The sequence below is a fragment of the Aulostomus chinensis genome, chromosome 2, assembly GCF_037954235.1.
Source record: "Aulostomus chinensis isolate RoL2024-O1b breed Wild chromosome 2, RoL_Achi_v1.0, whole genome shotgun sequence".
NCBI lineage: Eukaryota > Metazoa > Chordata > Actinopteri > Syngnathiformes > Aulostomidae > Aulostomus > Aulostomus chinensis.
The window spans coordinates 27,802,361-27,822,948 of NC_141321.1; the positions used below are offsets into that span (position 1 = coordinate 27,802,361).

Here is a 20,588-nt window from a genome sequence, read left to right on the forward strand (position 1 = left end):
GTGAAATGAAGCTTTATTGCTGGTATCAAACGGGGCTGCGAAAGGTAAAGCACGCAACGTGAGGTTTTTGATGCTTCCTCGTCAGCTCGTTCTCATCGACTGCAGCAGCTTTCACGCACAATGTTCCGTCGCTGTCTCTTCAAATGACAGGGTTTTACGTCATGAATTCAATTCTCTCGATCTGTTATCAAGATACTTTATACATTTTGGACAACAACGTAAAAATATATCAGCATAGACATGTAGAATTTATTGTATGACCATGACTTGTCCAACTCTGTGTAACTATTGACTTGATCTGTGAGTGCAAAGATTTGCATTCGAAGGTGATTAATTCCAATATTGTGCCAACAGTTGAGAATCTGATATGTTCATAATTCGTGCAAAATACAGGGCTTCTGTTCGTTTGTGTGTGTGAGTCCATAAAAAAGTGCGGTCTGAACCTGACCCAGCTGGAAGACACTGCTGCCACTCAGCGATCTGTCTGGCGGCAGCACTGCCAACTAGGACAGGATAAGCAGGAGGAGGATTGAGATTATCGACGGACCAGGAAACATGTAGCCAGGACCACAACCACACTCTCAGTTGGGGTGTTCACCTTACAACGACCTAAGCTTAATCATGAATGAACACACAGGGAGAAGCTCGTATTGATTGGTTGTGATGTAGTCTATGCAAGGCTGCCCTACGAATATGAAATCGTAGACTGCTGTGACAGTGAGGGCCCTGGCAACCCTCCTAGAGTTCTAATAAATTCACAGAGCCTTCATGTTTCCTATTGTATTGCATCAGTCACTGTCTATAAAACCGACAGGAGTATATTGAATAAAATTTGTTTTCATTTTGGTTGTTAAAACTCAGCTGATGTTTCCAGGTTTACTTTTCTTTTCAAAACAAAATTTGGAGATCGACCTCTACATTTCTAAAAAGCAGTCCATCCCTGACTTCCCATCATCATGAGGGTATAATCGCTCTCATCTCTCCTTCTCTAATGAACTTTGCTTTATTGAAATACCCCGTAAACAAATCTGGGTCTCCAAAGCAGAGGCTGTAGATGGTTAAGCATGAGATCAGAAATGAGAAATCTCTCAAAATAAGAATAACAGCATAACAAAAGTGATCTATAATGGAATCATAAAGATGAAAATGTACATGTCATTATCTTCATATTTTGTTTCACTCTGTGAGATTGGATTTTCTCTGAAGCTCAATTATTCTTCCAAGTGTAAAAACACATAATAAACTTGATATTTTTCCGCTGTGCACAATGAGCCTCTGGCCCATACATATCCTTGATTTTTTTTTCTTTTTTAATTCTGCTGCAATTAAAAGATATTAAATGGATAAACCATTTATCACTTCCTCATCATGCTGTTGTTGCTCTCCACACTCAAACCCAGTGACCCTCTCCATCTTCAGTCTGTTCAAGCTCAGCAGTAGCTGCCTCTTTATCAGTGACACAAAGTAAAATCTCACCTGAACTCTTGTGGAACAGATGAAGTCAACCAGCGTGCAGCACATTGACATCACTTTTATGTTTTAACTACTGTATTAATTTGCTGCTCTTCCTTTCACAACACCTTTGAGAGTTAAGTAGACTTTAAAGTCAAAATAGTTCCACTACCTTCCTGAGTACCAAGGAGTGTTACTGCACTTTTGTCCACAGAAAGATTTTTAGAATTTTTTTAGTCCACTTCAAGCACTTGCAATCACACCTGAAGCATCCTGATAATGTCATTTGAATCAAGTAAATTTTCAAAGCGGGGTGATTTTTAACTCAAGAGCTTGACCTTTTCTCAACCCTCTAGAGGCTTTGATTTAGAGAAAATTAGAGTGAAACCTGGGAGAGGGTTATGTTTTTGCAGTGTTAACTAAATCCTCAAGCTGCTAATAACCTGGAACAGCATTTATATGCGTCTGCATCATCCAGCAAATCCGATATGGTTCAGGCATCCACGTAAAAGCATAAATGTGTACAAACAGACAAGAGACCCTCCCCAGCCCCGTCTCATAATGGTACCTGTGAGGGATTTAGAGGTGCAGTCCTTTCTTCTGTGGGGAACTGATCCAGTGCCACTTACAGAGCCCTCGTAGCTAATGCAGTCATAACAAAGCAGAGCTGTTCAAGGATAAAAAAAAGAAAAATATATACATATATATATAAAGAGAAAAGGGGCGATGGAAATTGTCAAGAGTTGCTGATTTTCCTGTGATAAAACTGTGAAAGGCTTGGTACTTTTGTAAAGATTTTGGGTGTGTGGCATGATCTTTCCAGGAACAGCCCTGTTTGATGTTATGGCTGGGTTAGCCTTGCTGAAGCTCTCAAACCACAATGACAACTACCATCACCTACATGCACCTGCAATCATGCCCACTCCCAGTAGAAAAATCTGGTTTTAAACAGGCAACTGTTGGATGAAAACAGCACAGAGTAGAATGTGCACCTTTAAACATAAACATGGCAGGTGCAATAAGAGAGGGCGAAAGGATGTGTGTTTATAGCAGCGTTTAAAAGCAGCCGCAACGGCAGAACCTTCACAAACTGTCAGAGGCAATCATCATTCATTGAAGCTGAAAGAAACAGACACCTGTGTTAGTTAAGCAGAAGAGAGAGGCTTTAGATTTAATTGGGTTAAAAGATGGAAAATAAGGAACGTAAACTTTGACTAAAATGCAGTCATTGCTCTGCTGGAACTTACAAAGTTAGATTCACTGTCTGTCTGAGAGCTTAAAGACGTTATGGGGAAAAAAATAGACGTTAAGTTTTTTTTTTATATCTGATTTAAAAATTTAATTGGTAGCCAACAAAGAAGACAACAGGTAAAGGGAATATCTGTTTTTTTGCCATAAATAAAATGCCATATATCTTAATTAATATACTGCCTTGTTTTGACAGGTTTTAATACAAAGCCTCATCTCCATTTGGCTGTCATACCTGCAAAGGCTTTGGAAATCCTCTCTTTCTTCCACTCCCAGGGCTGGTCGTACTCTTCAGGGGGTCGCTCATCATCCTGGGGCAGTCGGCTTTCTCTGGGGCAGCGTAGCCGGTCAGGGTCGGCATCTCCTCCATTCTCAGCGGGCTCATAGGGCGTGTCGTACAGGGGTAACTGCCTCCCAGAGCTTTCCTTAGACCCTCGGCCTCCAGATCGGATTTCTACGGAAAAGAAAGATCGGTTGTTGTGATATATTTTCTGAAATAGATCTTTATAAATGACAATGGATCAGCGTTGTAGAAACCACTGGCAGCAAGGAGAATTTCGGATTATAAATATGCTTAATTACACTACCTGCTCCAATAGTGTTCTCATATACTTAAACTAAATTAGCCACATTAGTTTTATATTCACACACCCACTTTCCTCTGATTGGCCAATTTCTGGAAGCCTGTTGAGGGGCATCAGCATGCAGTGATAAAGACCACCTCTTCCTCCTCCTGCAAATGTTACGGTTGTATTCTAACAGCCAGCTCAGCTGCAGTTATGGTATGTCACTGGCGAGCATCTGGTTTGTCTTGAGCACTCAATTGATGTGATAAACAAACCAAAGCAGCCAACATTGTCAAGAAAAACAGGAGTAGCTTGCTACATTCAATCCAGGCCTTCAAAAGCAGCATCAACTACATGTGACTAAAAACAGTCATTTTTTTATTCAAAAAAAGTTTGCCCGCACACCCTGATAGAAAAGTAAAGGAAGCTATTACAGCACGCAAAACGTTGCAAAGCAACGTAGCACATGATTCATGTGCTGTGTGATTCATAAAGATACTGCTATTGATTTGACAGCGAGACAAATAGCTCCACAGTGTTGGCTCACAATCTCCTTCCTGTAAGATAGGGAAAGGAGCCAATAAAATCTTTTTGAGCATAGAGCACTCATATCATCACTTGTCAGGTTAACAAGTTGATTTTATACAGTTCAGTCATCATAAGGACAAAAAATAGGAGAATACAGCTTAAAGAAGCCGTGAGTACAGTTGTTGTCCACTACAGTTGACCTGAGGTGGATGCATACAGACCCACCAGGTTAACGGGAGGTGGGAGTCAAGGTGATAGTTTGCTTTATCTGCACATGATAGAATATGAAAGCTGTGGATGTAAAGTTGAAATAAGGTGAGGAGAGGGAAGTCTCTCAGTCTAAGTAGTTTGGGAAAATAAAAAACTGCACCCTCCCTAAATGCAGAAAAATCCTTTCTGAAGAGCTATGCCCCAGACTCCATGTTGGAGGCCTCCTCCTTTGATTAACTGCTGTGGTGGAAGCTGCAAAACTGCACAGCAGCTGCTTGAAGACATTTTGAAAAATCTGTTTTTGCCACTCAAACAGTGTGTACAGAGTCAACATACTATGCCTGAAAAAACAATTCTGTACTTGTATCCATCTGTTTCACATCTTCCCTGAGGGTGGCGCTAGAGAGGGTCATGGCATCCATCCAAATCTGGAGAATGAACATGCTTTGGAAACCTAAAGGTTATGAATCACTTTCCTCAATCAGTAAGAAACTGCGTGTATTCAACTGATGGTGCTGCAAGCGGAACGCCCCTTGGACCCCAATCTCAGGACATTTATTCGACTATAAATGACAAGTATTTACATTCAATCAAAAGCCAATCTTTGGCAGCATGTGCCAGTCATTAAATGATGCAACTGAGAGGTGGCACACAAAATAATTTTGGTGACATGAAACGCTACCGAGGTGCTTTAACCTAGCTGCTTTAACCTAGCTGCAGCAGAAACAAATGTGCTTTCTCAGCCTGTGTAATCATGTGTTGTGCTTTAGTCTCCTACATGCACAGCTCAGTCTACCTTGAAGAGCTCTTGTGTCTTTCTACAGATGGACTAGCTTCCCCTCCCATTTTCACATGTGGAAATGTTGCTTGAACCTACCGTTCTGTTCCTGAGCATAAGAGTTGCTTTCTCCTTTAACATTACGTGACCTAAACTAGGATGCATCCACACCCTTTTAGCCTCCATCAGGTGAAACTGACCTGACTCTTAATGAGGCATCATGCCCTTGAGAACTCTCCTCCTCTCCCTTTTCCTCTGCCTCCTCATCCCCCTCTCCCATCTCCCTCTATACTCATTTGAAGTTGTTAGCAGCTTGCAACCTTCCTCCTAGGCCACATGAAGCTGTAAGTGGCCAGCATCACCATAGAGTAATGCAATGTGAGGAGAATGAAATATTATGCCACACTACTGCATAATTGCCTCTTAGCTCAAGGGAGCTCTTGCGGAAAAATGAGCAATGCGTTGAGCCTAATGGAGCTACCCACCAGCAGTGGCGGAGGGGTAGAGAGAGGTGATGCAGCCAGGTCCTGTAATCCCGCATTAGGCAGATTCACTCTCTTTGATCTCGCTGTTAAGAGATTTGGTTCTACGAGATCCTGGCATGATTAGGCTCTTCCACCCCTGCAGAAGAACAAATAGTTCTGGAAGAGGATACGAGAGGCAAAAGGAGGCAGCCAGAGAAGCTAGGTTAATACATCTAGTGGGAAGAACCCTTTAATTACAAGCACGCTTCCTTCGTTACACTGCGTGATTGATTGAGAATCCCTCCTACCTCCCAAGAAAAAGGCTGTGTTGCATTGACCTCCCTCCCACTTCTCTGAATTCTTTCTTACTGCCTTCCAACCTCCCTTGCACCCTCGTTTCCTTCCATCCTTCCCTCTTGCCTTTGTTTCGGTCAGCTCCTGTTAAGACATGCTTGGAAAGCTGGGTGGGGACACATCTGTCAGGGCAAATTACAATGATTGGCATGACAGAGGGCTTTGCATGTTGCAACACAGCTGCAGAATATCTTCCTCTATGACCTCTACTCTCCATTTAAGGTCAGGGTTCAACCACCACACCCTCCCTCGATGTGCCTCATAATTCTCCAACCCGGATGTCAGAGTTCCTGTCCAGATGCTGCACTTCCTCTCTTTTACTTTTCGGCTCCTCGCTTACTTGGCCTTAACCTCCACCACTGAAACCTAGGAAACCCTGAAACACGAATGTGATTGTATTGTTATGTAAGATAACCAGAGGTCAAAACTACTTACATAAGTAACAGTGCTACAGTTTAATTAGCCTGCTCTAAATGTTTTTTTTAAATCAGTGAACTAAATGATAATTGCCTGTAGTGACACATGTCACTGCTGGTGTTAATATTGACAGTCTTCACTAACTAACTAACTGACTTCTATTCAGCTTTGAGATGCCAAGGTGAGTCAGCTAGAACGAATCTATGTCATGATTTTTATAGGCTACATAAAAAAGCATGTTAACAAGATGTTATTATGTTAATAAAGAGGTGGGCCCGCCCTTGAGTGGGAGCCTGTGGAGTGAATCTGTTGCCAGACCTCTCTCCATGGTACCATGCCAGCATTAGTAAAATTGCGCTCATTTTCTTTGTTGCAATTGTAAATAGATACAACAAAATGTGTCCTCTACATTTAACCCTTCCTCCATGGAGTAGCCAAGGGCAGCACTTTGGGACCGAGTCCAGATTTCCTGTCAGTGCCTTGTTTTATGACAGTTTAGGCAATCGGAGCATGTGGAGGAAAACCACGCAGGGCAGACACAAGGAGGACCTGGGATGACCCAGATTTCAACCAGGGAGTCTTGTTGTGAGGCAACAGTGCATATTCAAACATTCAGATCACATCACACCTTTCAAGAAGAGTTTAGACTGTTTATCCTCTGAGTGTTCCAGCTTCAGGCATTACTGGGACACAGCCCTGTGGAGGCAGTCCACAGCTATGCGGGACTATTTGGGCTGGAACCAGTGGCTCAAATTCACACAGCAAAGGGACCACCACAGTCTCCCACAACACTGATGCCTGCTCCAGGGGATTCAAGAGGGGAGCAATTCTCCACCTCAGCTCTCTGTGCCACTGCTGCGCTGCCACCACCCCCACCCCATATCTACATATTTTTCCAAATTACACAGTGGCTGTATACTCAGACCTGGAGGTTAAGTCACACTTTCAGCTTTACAGCATGAAGTGTATATGGATAAATGTTAGACAGCACAAATCTGTGAGTGCATCTGTCCCTGAGCTGTGCAGGTGTAAAAAATTTAACTTATTCAAAAGTATTGTTCCTTCAAACAGAGCTTCAACAGTCATGTGACAGCAGCCACACTGACCACAACCCTCTGTTATGTGCTACCAAAAAAACTGTGTGGTTGAACAGACAGAACACTGCTGAGAGCCAACCAGTTGCATTAGAAACATTTTTTTGTCTTTAAAATGCAAGAAAATGAGTCTCAACACAAGCTTCCAAGTATGAATTAAAACTCAGATGTGGTGGGAAGAAGCTTTAAGCTTTGAAACAAGTGACAGAGCCAGTCTTTGCTATCATCTCTCGCTGGTTCATGAACTAGAGCGATTAATCCTACGGGAGGGAGAGGAACATATGCCTCGCAAAAGAGCCAGAGATGCTCCTTTTCCTGTTACTACAGGAGGAGCCCTCAGGGCTTATTACCATTAGAGAGCAGGGGCAGGAAGAGAGGGCTCTGGATTAAATCAAAAAACATAAACCGCAACCAACCTGGCAACCACAGTCTCCCGCATATTAGGACGGACCAGGCCGTTGAACCCTTATCATCCAGTTGATCTCATCTGTCCTACTTCCCCACTCAAGCTCCACTCACAAGAAAGTAGTAAGCAACCACACAGCTGTGCTTTTACTGCAAGCCTAAAGGTGCTCATATGTAAAGGTGGAATAAAGAATTTATCTGCCACTGTGGTTGACTGCTACCTGCCCTCTCCGAAGAGAGCATTTGCTGCAGCCAAGCGCTTGCAGCAGCACAGTGAATAACTGGATTTGATTGAGGGGATCTCTTGTGCACTAGTGAAGGATTAAATGCGATTGGCTTTACTGTCCAAGAAAACAATGGCCAGAAAAACCCAGGCTTGAAGGATTTGCTCCGCCTGTGCCACCAACAATGTCCCTCACTCTTAAATAAAACCTGTGTAGCTGTTATCATCTCATGTAGCTCAGTAGAAGCATGTCCATTTGAAGATGATGAAAGATGTCAGTGAGGGAAATAACAATTTCCTAAAAAGGCAGCTGAATTCACTCATAATAGATTAAAATAATGAGCAATGTAGCTAGAAGGTGAATGTTTCCACACACACATAATTCATATGCTCCTGTATTAATGGGTGGTAAGGCAAGAAGTAATTGAATAAAAGACAAGTTTGAGAAGAATATAAGAACAAAGCAGCTGCGGCAGCTGTAGCTGTCATTCTGATTGTCCTGATGTGTGCAGAGTGAACAGGGTCAATCTCGCTGCAGCAGTCAGGGATTGGAGTTATATCGGGGGCCACCCACACCTACTGTGTCAGTCAGAGATCCGGCTGACAAGGGAAGGTGTTTGCTTCTTGACCCGTGGCGGCCTGCTGTTGAGTGTCATTCCGCTTACTGAGAAGAGCCGAGAGGAAGCTCTCATCAGTGCCGGTTCCCCACAGACGAGTGGGAGAACACTCATGATAGGCAAAGACAAAACAAGCCTGTCAGCCTTACATTACGCCCCGGATTTCAGTTCATTCTCATGTCGCACAGCATTTTGAAGGAACAAAGGCAGCAAAGACAAAAAGAATAAATTAGCATGTGTACTTTTTGGTGTATGCCTTTTTTATACTCTGCTCTACTTCAACAATTACTTGGATTCTATGTTTGGAGACAATTTGTTAAGGTATTTTTTTGAAGCACAATCAATGAGCTTTCTCAGTCATGCCCCAGTCTTTCTTTGTCCATCTGTATGGCTGCTGCGTTTCCATCAGCCTCCTGCAGACAGAGCAAAAGCATCCCTGGCGTTTGTTGTCTCCGTCTCCTTCTTCCTCCTGACTCACACTGGGCCGAGCTTGTGATGGGTCCGTAGTATCAAACACACATCTATGCAGTACATCTAAGAAGCCTGGAGGCGAACTCTCAGATAGAGTCTACGTGCGCTTTACCCACAGGAAAGAGTTCCTCCTATTCTTGCCATGCTATCTTTATTGTATGTATTCTTGACTCAGGTGTAATCATTTGAATACCCATACAATCAAGAAAATGTTAAAGATGAACCATGCCGTTCGTGGCAAGTAATAACAATAGCGGCTGTGTGTGTGGGTGTCTGCACTAGCATGTGTGTGTAAATTTGCCGTGTCCCCAGATGGCCTGAGGAAATAGATGCTGAAGAATTTCCTCCACAACACGCTGACATGTATGTAGATTCATTCTCTTACTGGGGCAGAGAGTATAAGCCTAAAGAGACAACAAGCTCAAAGCAGAAAACAAGAGGGAGGGCGGGTGACGGCGGAAGTAAGCCAGACAAAGTAGCAGTGCAGAGAGAAAACAATAAAGGGAGCATTAGGAGGGAGAAAACGAGCGAGTCAATAGATAAAGGGAGGGGAACAAAACTGAAAATTAGAGACAGGAAGGTGATGCAAGTCTGTCACGCAGGGAGAAATAAACACGAAACTGTGACATTAAGTCAAGGGGAGTGATGGAAAGAGAGAGTGGGAGACAGATGAAAGAATAATAAACATACACAGCAGCGACTTTCTTTTCATGTCATTTGAAGGCTCACAATGAAAAACAAATCTTATGAGGTTCAGTGTTATATAAGACGTATGTAATTCTGCCAAAGAAGACGAGACCATTGAATCCCCGTGCAGTCAACTTGTGTTGTATTTGACGGAGCCATCCAAAGACAAAAGATGGTATTCTCTAAGTACCCACTCCAGGGAGGGTGGAATGGAGGCCAACTGGACTTAGCAGTAAATATTTAAAGTAGTTGCCCTCCATTTAACCTTCCTTGGATAACCATGAACTGAAGGACTAAGAACCCCCACAAACAAAGCAGTCACTCCTTCTGGTATTTTTTCATGTTTACTTTCTGTCTTCGGATCAGAAACTATTAATCCATGCACACATCAACCCACTGAGCTGTTTAGTTAGTGTCAAGCCTTAAACAGAATTTAGTTTCCCGTTATTATTAAAAGAAAGGATTTGTAATTCATGTCTGACAGCCACTAATGAGTAATTAACTGGACTCGCTGTCAAAGATGGGATGAGATAACATCATCAGTGGACTCCGTGTGATTTGATCCTGCCTGGTTGTGTAACACTGGCCATGGCTCACCTATGTGTCCACTGCACAGCCACTACAGCTCCAATTACAGCTCATTAGGACTGAGGTGAAAGCTCATTAATAGAAGACGAATGGGGACAAAGGTTTGGAAAGATGCCCATCTTCCTATATGAATCACAGCGAACTCCAGCAAGTCAAAAATGAACAAACAAAACGACGACTAATAGATCAGCATGCTGTCAAAACGACAGCAACTATGGATGCACTTAGTCATCCGTCCCCGTCATCAACTGCACTTCAGTATTGACAAATTCAATTTGGACAATAGTCAAACACATAGAAGCTGGAATCCTTTCTCGACATGCAGAAAGGAGGACTTAATGTGAAGCAGTGACAGGCTGCCTGGCTGACGCTGTTGGATACAGAGGGTCCCACAGGCGTGTGGAAGCAAAGCTATTTTTCTGCAGGCTGCGGTTCTGAGCTGTGTTCACTCTGTGCCTATTGTTCCTGAGCTGAGATAAGACTCGCGGTGGATTAGAGGAGAGTGCACCCAGAGTTCAGGTTATGTATGGCTACTGGAGGGAGAAGACAGGATGGGAATGGAATTGGTTCAGGAAAGGGAACTGGGAAGGGGATAAAGGATGAGGAGAGGAGACGAAAGGAAAGCCGTGTCAGTGAATGCCACTTGTCGTGATGCAGCCTGTGTGGTCGCAGGGGAGGAGGGACGGGGTAGTCTGATGACACGTGGACATGGTCGTGATGAATAGTCACTTCATGCCCTCATCCCAATAGGGGTCAATAGCCCATTAATGTTGATTGGCCTCCAGCAAAGAACCAACTCGCACCCCTGTCACCTTGCTCCCTCAACCTTCAACCGGCTCACATTTCCCCAGGGGATGTCAAGACTGCTCATCTACTCTGCTCTGGTGGAAGGAGAACAGCATCAAAATATGACATTAGAGAGGCACAAGAGGAGCGCCAACATTAACGACTTGGCATAATGAAGACGTGGGTCAGACGAAGGTCATGACTGTCACGTGTCACAGAAGTAACAGATACCCTTCATACTGGACAAAACACCCACTGACCCCACCAACATCTGGCTTTTGTCCACACTGGGAGGGGGTACAATCAGCAGTCCATTCCAGGTCAAATGACTCTGCTGTAGTAACGGATCAGTTCCAGGTGCCATCAGTAATGACGGAAGCGTGACACCTGGGTCAACACACACATTAGGTTTGCTTTCTGATTTTATCCTTACTTGATGATTTGCTATTATAACATTCATTGTATTGCATCTGCCTGTAAAAGCCAATGTGTACTGTGGTTAGACTGACTCTTTAAACCTCTCGGGGTTCTTGAATCTCTCCTGGACAATTTGCTTCTTCTTTTTTGTGTCTGTGTCTGTTGTTTTGTTGTATTGCACAAATAAATCCTTTTTTAATTAAATTTCAAGTTGTTATGTCTGCACAGCACAGCGCAGTCTGACTAGTCACGCAGTCTTTAACAGTGATACTTAGGTCTACACAGTCTACATGCCGCAAACGGCAGTTATGCTAAAGATGCATGCTAACAAGCTGCCAGCCATCGTGCAAGAGAGTGAACTGCGCCTGAGGCTGCAAGAGCAAGTGCAGCCCTGAAATACATTTAAAAACACACACATTTTCAGATTACACATTACAGGGCACAATTAAGCTCACAGACTGTGAGACATCATGGCGTCCACTTATCGGTTAGCATAGCAGCTAGTAGCTCACACACTACCAAGGGGGAAAAAAAGAGGGGCGAACTTGCCTACTGGCAAAACTTCGAACACGTGCTTATTTTATTGTACAATCAGTATTAACATGTAACTCTGTATTTTAGTTTGTAGAAAGCCAAAGATATTTAAGTGTCTTGAGTAAGCTTTTACACTTGATTAGACAGTCGTAGCTTTAGGTGGGAATAAATCTCAGTACTCGCAGTACAAGCACAAAAATATTCAGAATCAAACAAATCCCACACACACGGCTCTGCACTTGAAAAAGGTGCCGTGCTGAGAGGAGATATCTCCTACTTTTTTAAGTATTTTCACTTTTTCCCAACATTTTTCTTGATAATCCGATAAATTCTCCCTGCAGCACAACAACGCAGACAGAAGCCACAGCCGAGAAAATCTGGGGGAAATTAAGTTCTGTCACCTCCATGCTGAGCGAAGCTGACAGTCACTGTACTCTCCTTGGGCTGTCTCTCATTAGTGGAGATGGATGCATGGTGAAACGCTGACATATTTTACACACTAACTGTGTAACAAAGAGAGGACAGCAGCAAAATATTTCCTGTGGCAGCATTACACAACCTGAACTGTGCATGACCCCCCTTTAATGATTAGCAACACACTGGCTCATCTACTGTACACGGCCTTTCAAATACAACCCCCCCCCCCCCCCAAAAAAAAAAGTATTAAGTATAATGCAACTCTTGCACTTGAAAGGCTAATTATGAGCAATATCAAGCTGAAAATGAGGATGAAACAGCAGCAAATTAGTAACAATATCCCAAGTAATTCTACAGAGAAGCATACATTTTCATTATGACAAAAAATGAATGACTAGTTGCCTTGGGCTAATAGCATAGAAAATTAAGAGATGCTGCAACACTATTGATTTATTCCTATTATTAGTGATGGCTTCTGCCATCAGCACCTGCTTGCAGTCCAGAGGACGTGCATGTCCTAAGAGAGACGCGCATTAGTAGGGCTCTGACAATGCAAATAGTTACACTGCAGCGACCTCAGTCACTCACGACATGCACACTGTTTTGACCTTCACACGCGTGCCGCCTCTTGGTTGGTGCTCAGCAGATATATGTAGTGAGGGTAAATACGGAGAGGTGGATTACCACAGTAAGCTGCTAGCGGTGTTTATATGATTGTGTGTGATGTGATCCCTGTCACCCAGCTTCAGTGGAGGGGGAACACAACATGACCTTCCAACAGATTAATGGGAGACACTCAAAGACGTTCTTGAAGCAGCGTAAGTCAAGGCGTGTCTGGGTGCCATACAAAAGTGTTGTTAAGGTAATCAGTCGCATGAATCTATTAGCAGGCTCTTCCTGTCTTTAGGGATTATTTCAGTCTAACAGTTTATGGCTGGACTGAGTTAGTTGTTGAATATGTGGCCCAACTGTCGCAGGAGTTGTCTTTCGGACAATAATAAGAGTCTGCACAACTCATCTGCCCTTTTCGAGGGTTCGGGCTACTATGTTTTACTGTAAGTGATCACCTTGGTGGCACGGTGGTGCAGTGGTTAGCACTGTCGCCTCACAGCAAGAAGGTTCCGGATTCGAGCCCCGGCTCGGGCACGGGATCTTTCGGTGTGGAGTTTGCATGTTCTCCCTGGGTTCTCTCCGGGTACTCTGGCTTTCCCCCACAGTCCAAAGACATGCAAAAGGATACTTTAAATTGGCTGTGAGTGTGAATGGTTGTCTGTCTATATGTGTTGGCGATCTGTCCAGGGTGAACCCTGCCTCTGGCCTGAAAGCTGCTGCTGGGATAGGCTCCAGCCCCCCGCAACCCTTGACAGGATAAGAGGTAAAAAAAAATGGATGAATGGATGGCTTGACTATCACCTGAAATATTCATATAATAAGAGTAACAAAAGGGGGTTCAATAAGCCATGAAAACCACAAAGACTGAACCCAAAGAAGATACAGGAGCAAAAAAATACACAGTTGAACCTAGTGGAAAGATGCCAAAGACATTTTGAGGGGCTGTGTTCCAGACTAAATAGTAGCATGATGCATTTCTCAGCCGGAGTTCTGTATATGTCATTATGGGCCACTTGCACTAACGTTTTCAGATCAACAAACAAATAAATCAATAATGGATGTGTATTTGGCCCAAATTATTCTATATAGGAACATAAATTAACATATTTTGTGTATTGTATCAAAATGAATTCCTTTCATTCCAAAAATGATCTCATTATTTTCAGGCAACAGCAATTAATTGTTCAATTAGGCATAATAACTTCTTCTCTGGGGTCTGACATCATTTTTCCATAACCCAGAGTATGTTTCTGTATATACTACATACTTGACTCTACTCCAACCTGCAAGAATCAGATATTTCAATTTTTTTTTTAAATTTTCATGTCTTATGTTCATCACAGAATACACCCATATATGTCTGTACTACATGGCTCGAGGCCGGACACCTGATGCATCCTAATTATCTGACGACATGAAACCGCAATTAGCTACCCGCTAATTAAAACCTTCTAAATAAGAGTCCGGCTGAACCTCGAGGCTGTAATGTTTATTTCAGCTTTATATTTTATCACATGTACTTCAAATAAAACCTAAAATTACAACCTCACATTTCAAGCCTCCACCAACCAGTTGGCACAATATTCATGTTTGTTCAGATTCAGAAACTACTCTATACGCAGTTTAAGAGTATGCTTAAACGTTTTAGGTATCATTTTTAGTACATCTATGACTACAGTGAATAACTTTTTAGAGACAAATATACTGTCTTTATTACAGAGGTCTGACGAAGAGCAGCTCCATATTTCCCCACTGAGGGATGAATAAAGGTTTATCTTATCTTATATCACTGTAACCAATGGTTACAGTGGTTGGTGGTGGACAGCCAGGGAAACGGGAGCCCCCTCCATCCTGGTTGTTATTCCGGGACAGGAAGTAAAGAGGGTGGACTGCTGCTGAACTGGACTCCCAACACCAGGAAGGGGCAGATCAGGCTGTTCGCTCTAGGAGGAGACTCAGATTCTTCAGTGTCTGCAACGGGTTCTTGCAGTTTAGTCATGTTTTAATTTGCAAACACATTAAGGGCAACCACAGTGACCTTCGCCTTCCATTGGCAAACACCTAAACTAAATGATGAATTAGAGGAATTTCTCTTTCCAGGTTCCTGAAATACTACATTCACAATTTGAAGGGCATCTTGCTAAAGATGATTAAGCAGCAAGGTAAAACTCCACACTCCTGGAAGTCAGCAATCATAAAAGACAGAAATTCCTTGTCCTTCAGAGGGCGGTTACGGAGACAAATAAATCAATGCAAGCATATTTGCCTACAAACACACAAAAAAACTCATTTCAGTTGATTGTTGTCACCCATGTATTCACTATAACCTGCCTTAACTACTTCAGCGGGCAGGTGTGGAATTCTGTCCTATTATAATGTCTAGCCATGACATTTATGTAAATCAGTATCCTTTGTTGGCATTCAAATCAATATTTTTTATGCTTTTCTTTTCTTTCTTTTTTAACAAGGGATGCATTTCTGAAGTCTCAGTCTGTTTTTTATATGTCTAAATGATAAACAAAATGCTTTAATGAAATCCCACTGGATTACATATCAATATGTACCTGCCCCAGAGGAGTACGCTAGACAAAAAAAAACAAAACAAAAAACCTAGCAGGGAAATAAAAAAGACGCTGCAGTCAAATTTGTGAAGATAAAATAGGACTGGTGCATTTGTTTAGCTGATTTTTACCAGTCAAGTACACAACAATAAGGGTACGTTAATAACAGGTAGTTAACACTTTATTAACTGTTATGGTTATTTAACCGTTAGTTCAACGTTGAATGATGTGTCTAGTAATTGTGTACTAACCATGTTAACTTTGAGGGGTTTAAGCAAAGATGGTTCAGAAAACGGGGGGGGGGGGGGGGGGGTATGGTGACATGTTAATGATGGGATACACATTTGTGGTCATAGTAATTATGCTTATTCAGCACTCATATATAACTAAATATTAACTGGCTGTTCTTTAATGTACTGTATGGTACAGCGTTACCAGCAAAAGTTATGCTGCCATACAACAAAGACAGTCCTGTGGCCAGTAAAGGTGAGCGCCCCGTTGAACATCAGCTCGTTCTCTCTAGAAATAAGCCTTAATTCAACCCTTCTTCATATTTGGTTTATCTGACTCTGCAAGCGCTCTCCGACTCTCCACAAGACCAAACAATGAATGTAAATCCATCCCACGGGTGCAGGAGAAAATGGGCTCCTGCAAATGAAAATGATATCAGGAAAAAAAACACGAAAAAACAAAACAAAACAAGATGAGATGTTAACTTTGACTAAGCCAACTGGCTGATGAGAAAATCCTTTAACTCCTTATAGAGAACTGCCACCTCACAGTAGTTTAGACACTGCAGGAGCAGAACTGGTTTAACAGCGACTGATTGATGATGATCAGGGAATTAGTGCTAAAGATTTTTTTGCTTATTCCTCAGTGACCTCGGAATTAAGTCTTGGCTCATTATGGAAATGTCACTGGCATTTTGAAGACTGGATCTGTGTGTGTGTGTGTGTGTGTGTGTGTGTGTGTGTGTGTGTGTGTGTGTGTGTGTGTGTGTGTGTGTTTAAGAACTGTTTCAAAAAATAGATTTTTATTTTATTTTTTTCACACGTACGCATGTCCAGAAATTCAAAATACTTTTTGTTGTCTATGCCATGATATATTCTTATTGACTATTAACTGTCCATGACCATGTATGTAGTGGTGTTCTTTGTTTGCCTTGTGTCTATGTTGTCTCAAGGCTTCCTGTTTTATTGTGAAATTTAACTCTCCCCTTGTTTCTGGTAACTTCCCCTTCCCCTGGTGTGTTTCCCACCAGTCAGACTGTCTTCCCTGCCCTGATTGTGTCCACCTGTTTCCCATCACCTCATGTGTAGATGTAGTCTGCGTTTCCCTTCATGTGGTGCGAGTTCATCTTGTCCTTGATGCAAACTGTGCTACGCCAATCCATGTCACGTTGTTTGTAGTTTTGTTCCATGCTTCGTCAGGTTTGTGCTTTTGTTGATACTTTGGTCTAGTCAGGTTTTTTTGTTCATGCCATGCTCACTGTCTTGTTTGAACTTTGACTTTCTCTGTTACTTTGTTTAGCTAAGTATTCCTCATCAGAGTGATTTTGATTTTTCGTGCAGTTCAGCCTTTACCCTCATTAGCGTGATCTTGATTTGCACTTTGTTATTAAACTTCCTTCATCTGTCACCTTGCCTGGGAGTCGTGCGTATGGGTTCGCTTCCCATCTCTAGTTGCAACAACTAAAGGGGACTTGTCATTTTCAATTTTATTATGCCCATTCTGCACCCCTCCACCAAGTTTGGTGCGATTTGGCCTTGTAATTTTTTGCATAACCCTGCTAAAAGACAAACAGATGGACAGACAAATGCCACCAAACATAATACCGAAATGTTTACAATCATACAGTCATTGTATTATAACAATGTGCAAAATGTTGGTCCTAGAAAAGGTCAAAAATACTTAGAAGAATTAGAAAACATAGAACAAAGTGTCAATTAGATAAGATTAAGGAAAGACAACACAGCTGCCATCATTAGCTCTTATAGCTGGACAAGGATTAGGCAGTCATAACACTATGCCAGGTTGTGCTGTGTCAGGCTCCATGCCTGAGTTTTATGACGCCTCTCAGTTGGCTGGGCCCCAAACATGTGGCTGCAGTGGAGCATGCGGGCTTCTCCGACAACCTCACCAGCACCAACACACTCAGAGCCCTCTGACCAACATCAACGAGCACAAATTTTTACAGTTCCAAAAAACTGAACTAATAACACTATGGGCATGGGAGGGACCTCTGCCCACATAGTGTTTTGGGAAAACACAGCGTCACTGTTGCAGAATAGTTTTAACATTTGACAATGATCCGGTTTGGGAATTGCAAGTCCCATCGAGCATCTACGTACCACGCAGTTAAACGTCAGAGGCAGTCCAATAAAAACACTCGCGCCAATAAAAATGAATGATGCTGAGTGAGTAATACGTGCCTCATCTCTTCCCAGATCATGTGCAACTGCCATCATGGGGAAAAAAAAAAAAGGTCACACAGAAAGTTGATAGGAGCATCAAGCTTTGGAGCACAACTCTGACGACACAACGGATGTGAACTCGTGAGTTGAAGTGAGAAGAAAACATATGAATGCATTCGTAAATCCATTCATCCAAAACTTGGAAAAACAAATGATAATCTGAACATGTTTGAACAGACACACAATTAAGGTCCATCATTACAGCTGAAAGTAGAAGAGGGAGCATGCAGAACTGATTTACCCAAATAGGTTTCATTCTCCCACTGCATCCGCTGTTTCCCTCTGGAGTGTAATCATCCTCCGTGCGGTTTGGCCGCCTCCTTCAACCTCAGCAGAAACGTCTACTTCATTACCGAAATCCCTTTCACAAAATGTGGGTGCAAGCAAAACCCAAAGAGCACCAAGGAGCTCCTCCTGTCACCGGGTTTGAAGTGTGTTATCATATGGTTATGAGCAGCTGCCGAGCGTGTTTCGTCAAGGAATACCAGTGTTGATTTAAGCCATCTCCCTCTATACGTCATGCCATTTGAAAGGAATACTACACCGCTTGTTTTCTACTATAATTATTCAAACACTCAAATGTACAGTATGTGCACATACAAAGGGACACACATGCTAAAAACGTCAGCGTGTAGAGCAAAACCATCCATTACTGGGGTCTAAAATACCACGTCATGGCCTCACAAGGCTGCATATCTGCTGGCAGCCTGGTATTTAGCTGGTGAGACAACCAGCAAATGGAAGGCCTCTGAATTCCTCTCCTCCTCCAGCTCTGTGGGCAGCTACACAAATACAAGTCCATGTTACACAGAGGTCAGCTGGCACAGGCACAAATATAAACCCGGTACAACATGAACACATCTGAGGCCCACGCACGCCCGTGGACATACATCACTCCCTCATACACACTTTCTATAGCGTGCCAAAGGTGGGCTGCTGAGACCCATCCAGCTCTGAGCTGCTAACACACATTCTTGCACCTGCTGCCTTCCTCCCCAGTGCTGCTCATCTACGCTCTTTGGGGACACACACACACACACACACACACACACACACACACACACACACACACAGGATTCCACTGTGGTGAGGTGGCTGAATACTCAACAGTCATAATCTCTTTGCTATGTGCAGTTGTGCTGTTAACCTCTGACAAGTGTAATTCTAACGTATGTTTTCTGTTTTTTTTTTTTTTTTCTAATGAAACATGTAGAAGAATTCTCTAAGGGACTGACAGGAAATTAGGAGAAGCCTGAGTAGTGGTGTTGGTGTGTGTGCGTGTGTGTGTGTGTGGGGGGTATTCCCTGCCAACATACTAGAGATTTTACTGAGCGGGAAGTTGGAGTCTATATGTCGTGTTGGTAAGGCTATATGTCTGTGTGCGAAATGTGAGACAGACACCAGCGTAGAGACAAACTAACAAACACAAAGGCAGAATGTTGCACAAGACAGCCAGTTAGGAGGCTGTGAGCATGGACATGGAAGACAGAGAAGTCTGACTTCTTGCACTTCCTGCTGAGACATAGGAAGCTACCAGGATCCTGTCAGGAACAGGAGGGGCCAACTTCTTCTGGCTCACACTCTCCACAACTTGTAAGTCTTTCCATCAGAGAAGCCAACAGCATGATTCATCACTTGTTTTCTAGAAGGTTGTTCCCTACTAATTCCTCCAAATAACAGTGTGCTATGAAAGAATAATGTCGTAAGCGTCTTATCACCCATGTTGTCTATGTGCTGACATTTTCCAGTGCGGCTGTGTAAATTCTTGTGAACACACCGTGGAAGATGTGGCACTGGCAAACACAGTCTCTGCCGGCTAACTGATGGGTGACCTTTCAACTGGCAGTCTGCGAACCAGGGAGCCCGGCTCACAAGTCCGCCTTGATAGGACACTAACTGGAGTGGCAGCTGAAAAATCCTGATGACTCTAAGCATGAATAAATACAAGGGTGGAGGAAACAGATGCAGTTTTGTGGATGAGGCGGATTCCATTGTAACGGTTTTGTTCCCTTTAAACTGTTAAATTTGAATGGCTGTCTGCTTGCATTATCCAGCTTCATTAATAACATTCATTAGCCATTCAAGGTCTATTTGAACAGAGCACAGAGAATCTTCAGCCTCCCTTGGCTCTGGTCCTGATACTCTTATATGGACCATGTAATGCCTGCAGGATAATTCAATTAGGATGGAGGCATTAGATCACTATTAAGACTTAAGTCTCACGTACTAAAAGCATAATTTATCACTATCAAGGTCTATAAGATGACACTGGTGGATTACGTGTCCTGATCATTTTCTGGAAAGTGACACATGGATTCCTAAAACTGTTACGGCTTAACAAGATTAGCCCTTTAAAAATGGAGCCCAGCAGAAATAATGGTGAGTTTGTTTTTATTGCTTTTGCGACAATACATTCTGATGGAACATGAGCCATTTGTTGGTCCACTCATCATTTTGTTCAGCTTCCTGTAGGGCAGAGACAAAGATGAAATCAATCAAAGTGAGCCCATCTGCAGAACTCACAATTCATCCCGAAATGAAGGTCGGGGGAAAAAAAAAACCAAAACTCAAACACACAAAGAAGAATGAAGTCAGAGCAAAGCCACTGAAATATCCGTCTTTGCCGAGAGGAAGGAATGACAGTGAAAAAGCGTGAGGGAAAGTAAATGAAGGGAAGATGGAGAT

At 42.9% G+C, this 20,588-nt stretch overlaps 1 protein-coding gene across 4 annotated transcripts in view; it reads right to left on the bottom strand.

The window, feature by feature from the left end:
* The window catches only part of shf (Src homology 2 domain containing F), a 101,719-nt gene that overhangs the window by 25,996 nt on the left and 55,135 nt on the right, over window positions 1-20,588 (bottom strand). For 2 of the 4 annotated variants that reach the window (XM_086188422.1, XM_086188441.1), the window contains exons 3-4: window positions 2,936-3,154; window positions 2,021-2,119 (exon numbers count right to left, since the gene is read on the bottom strand). In XM_086188422.1, the coding sequence (XP_086044548.1) occupies window positions 2,021-2,119; window positions 2,936-3,154 (318 nt within the window). The remainder of the gene's footprint in view (window positions 1-2,020; window positions 2,120-2,935; window positions 3,155-20,588) is intronic. The other 2 variants (XM_086188414.1, XM_086188433.1) reach the window with 1 other exon arrangement.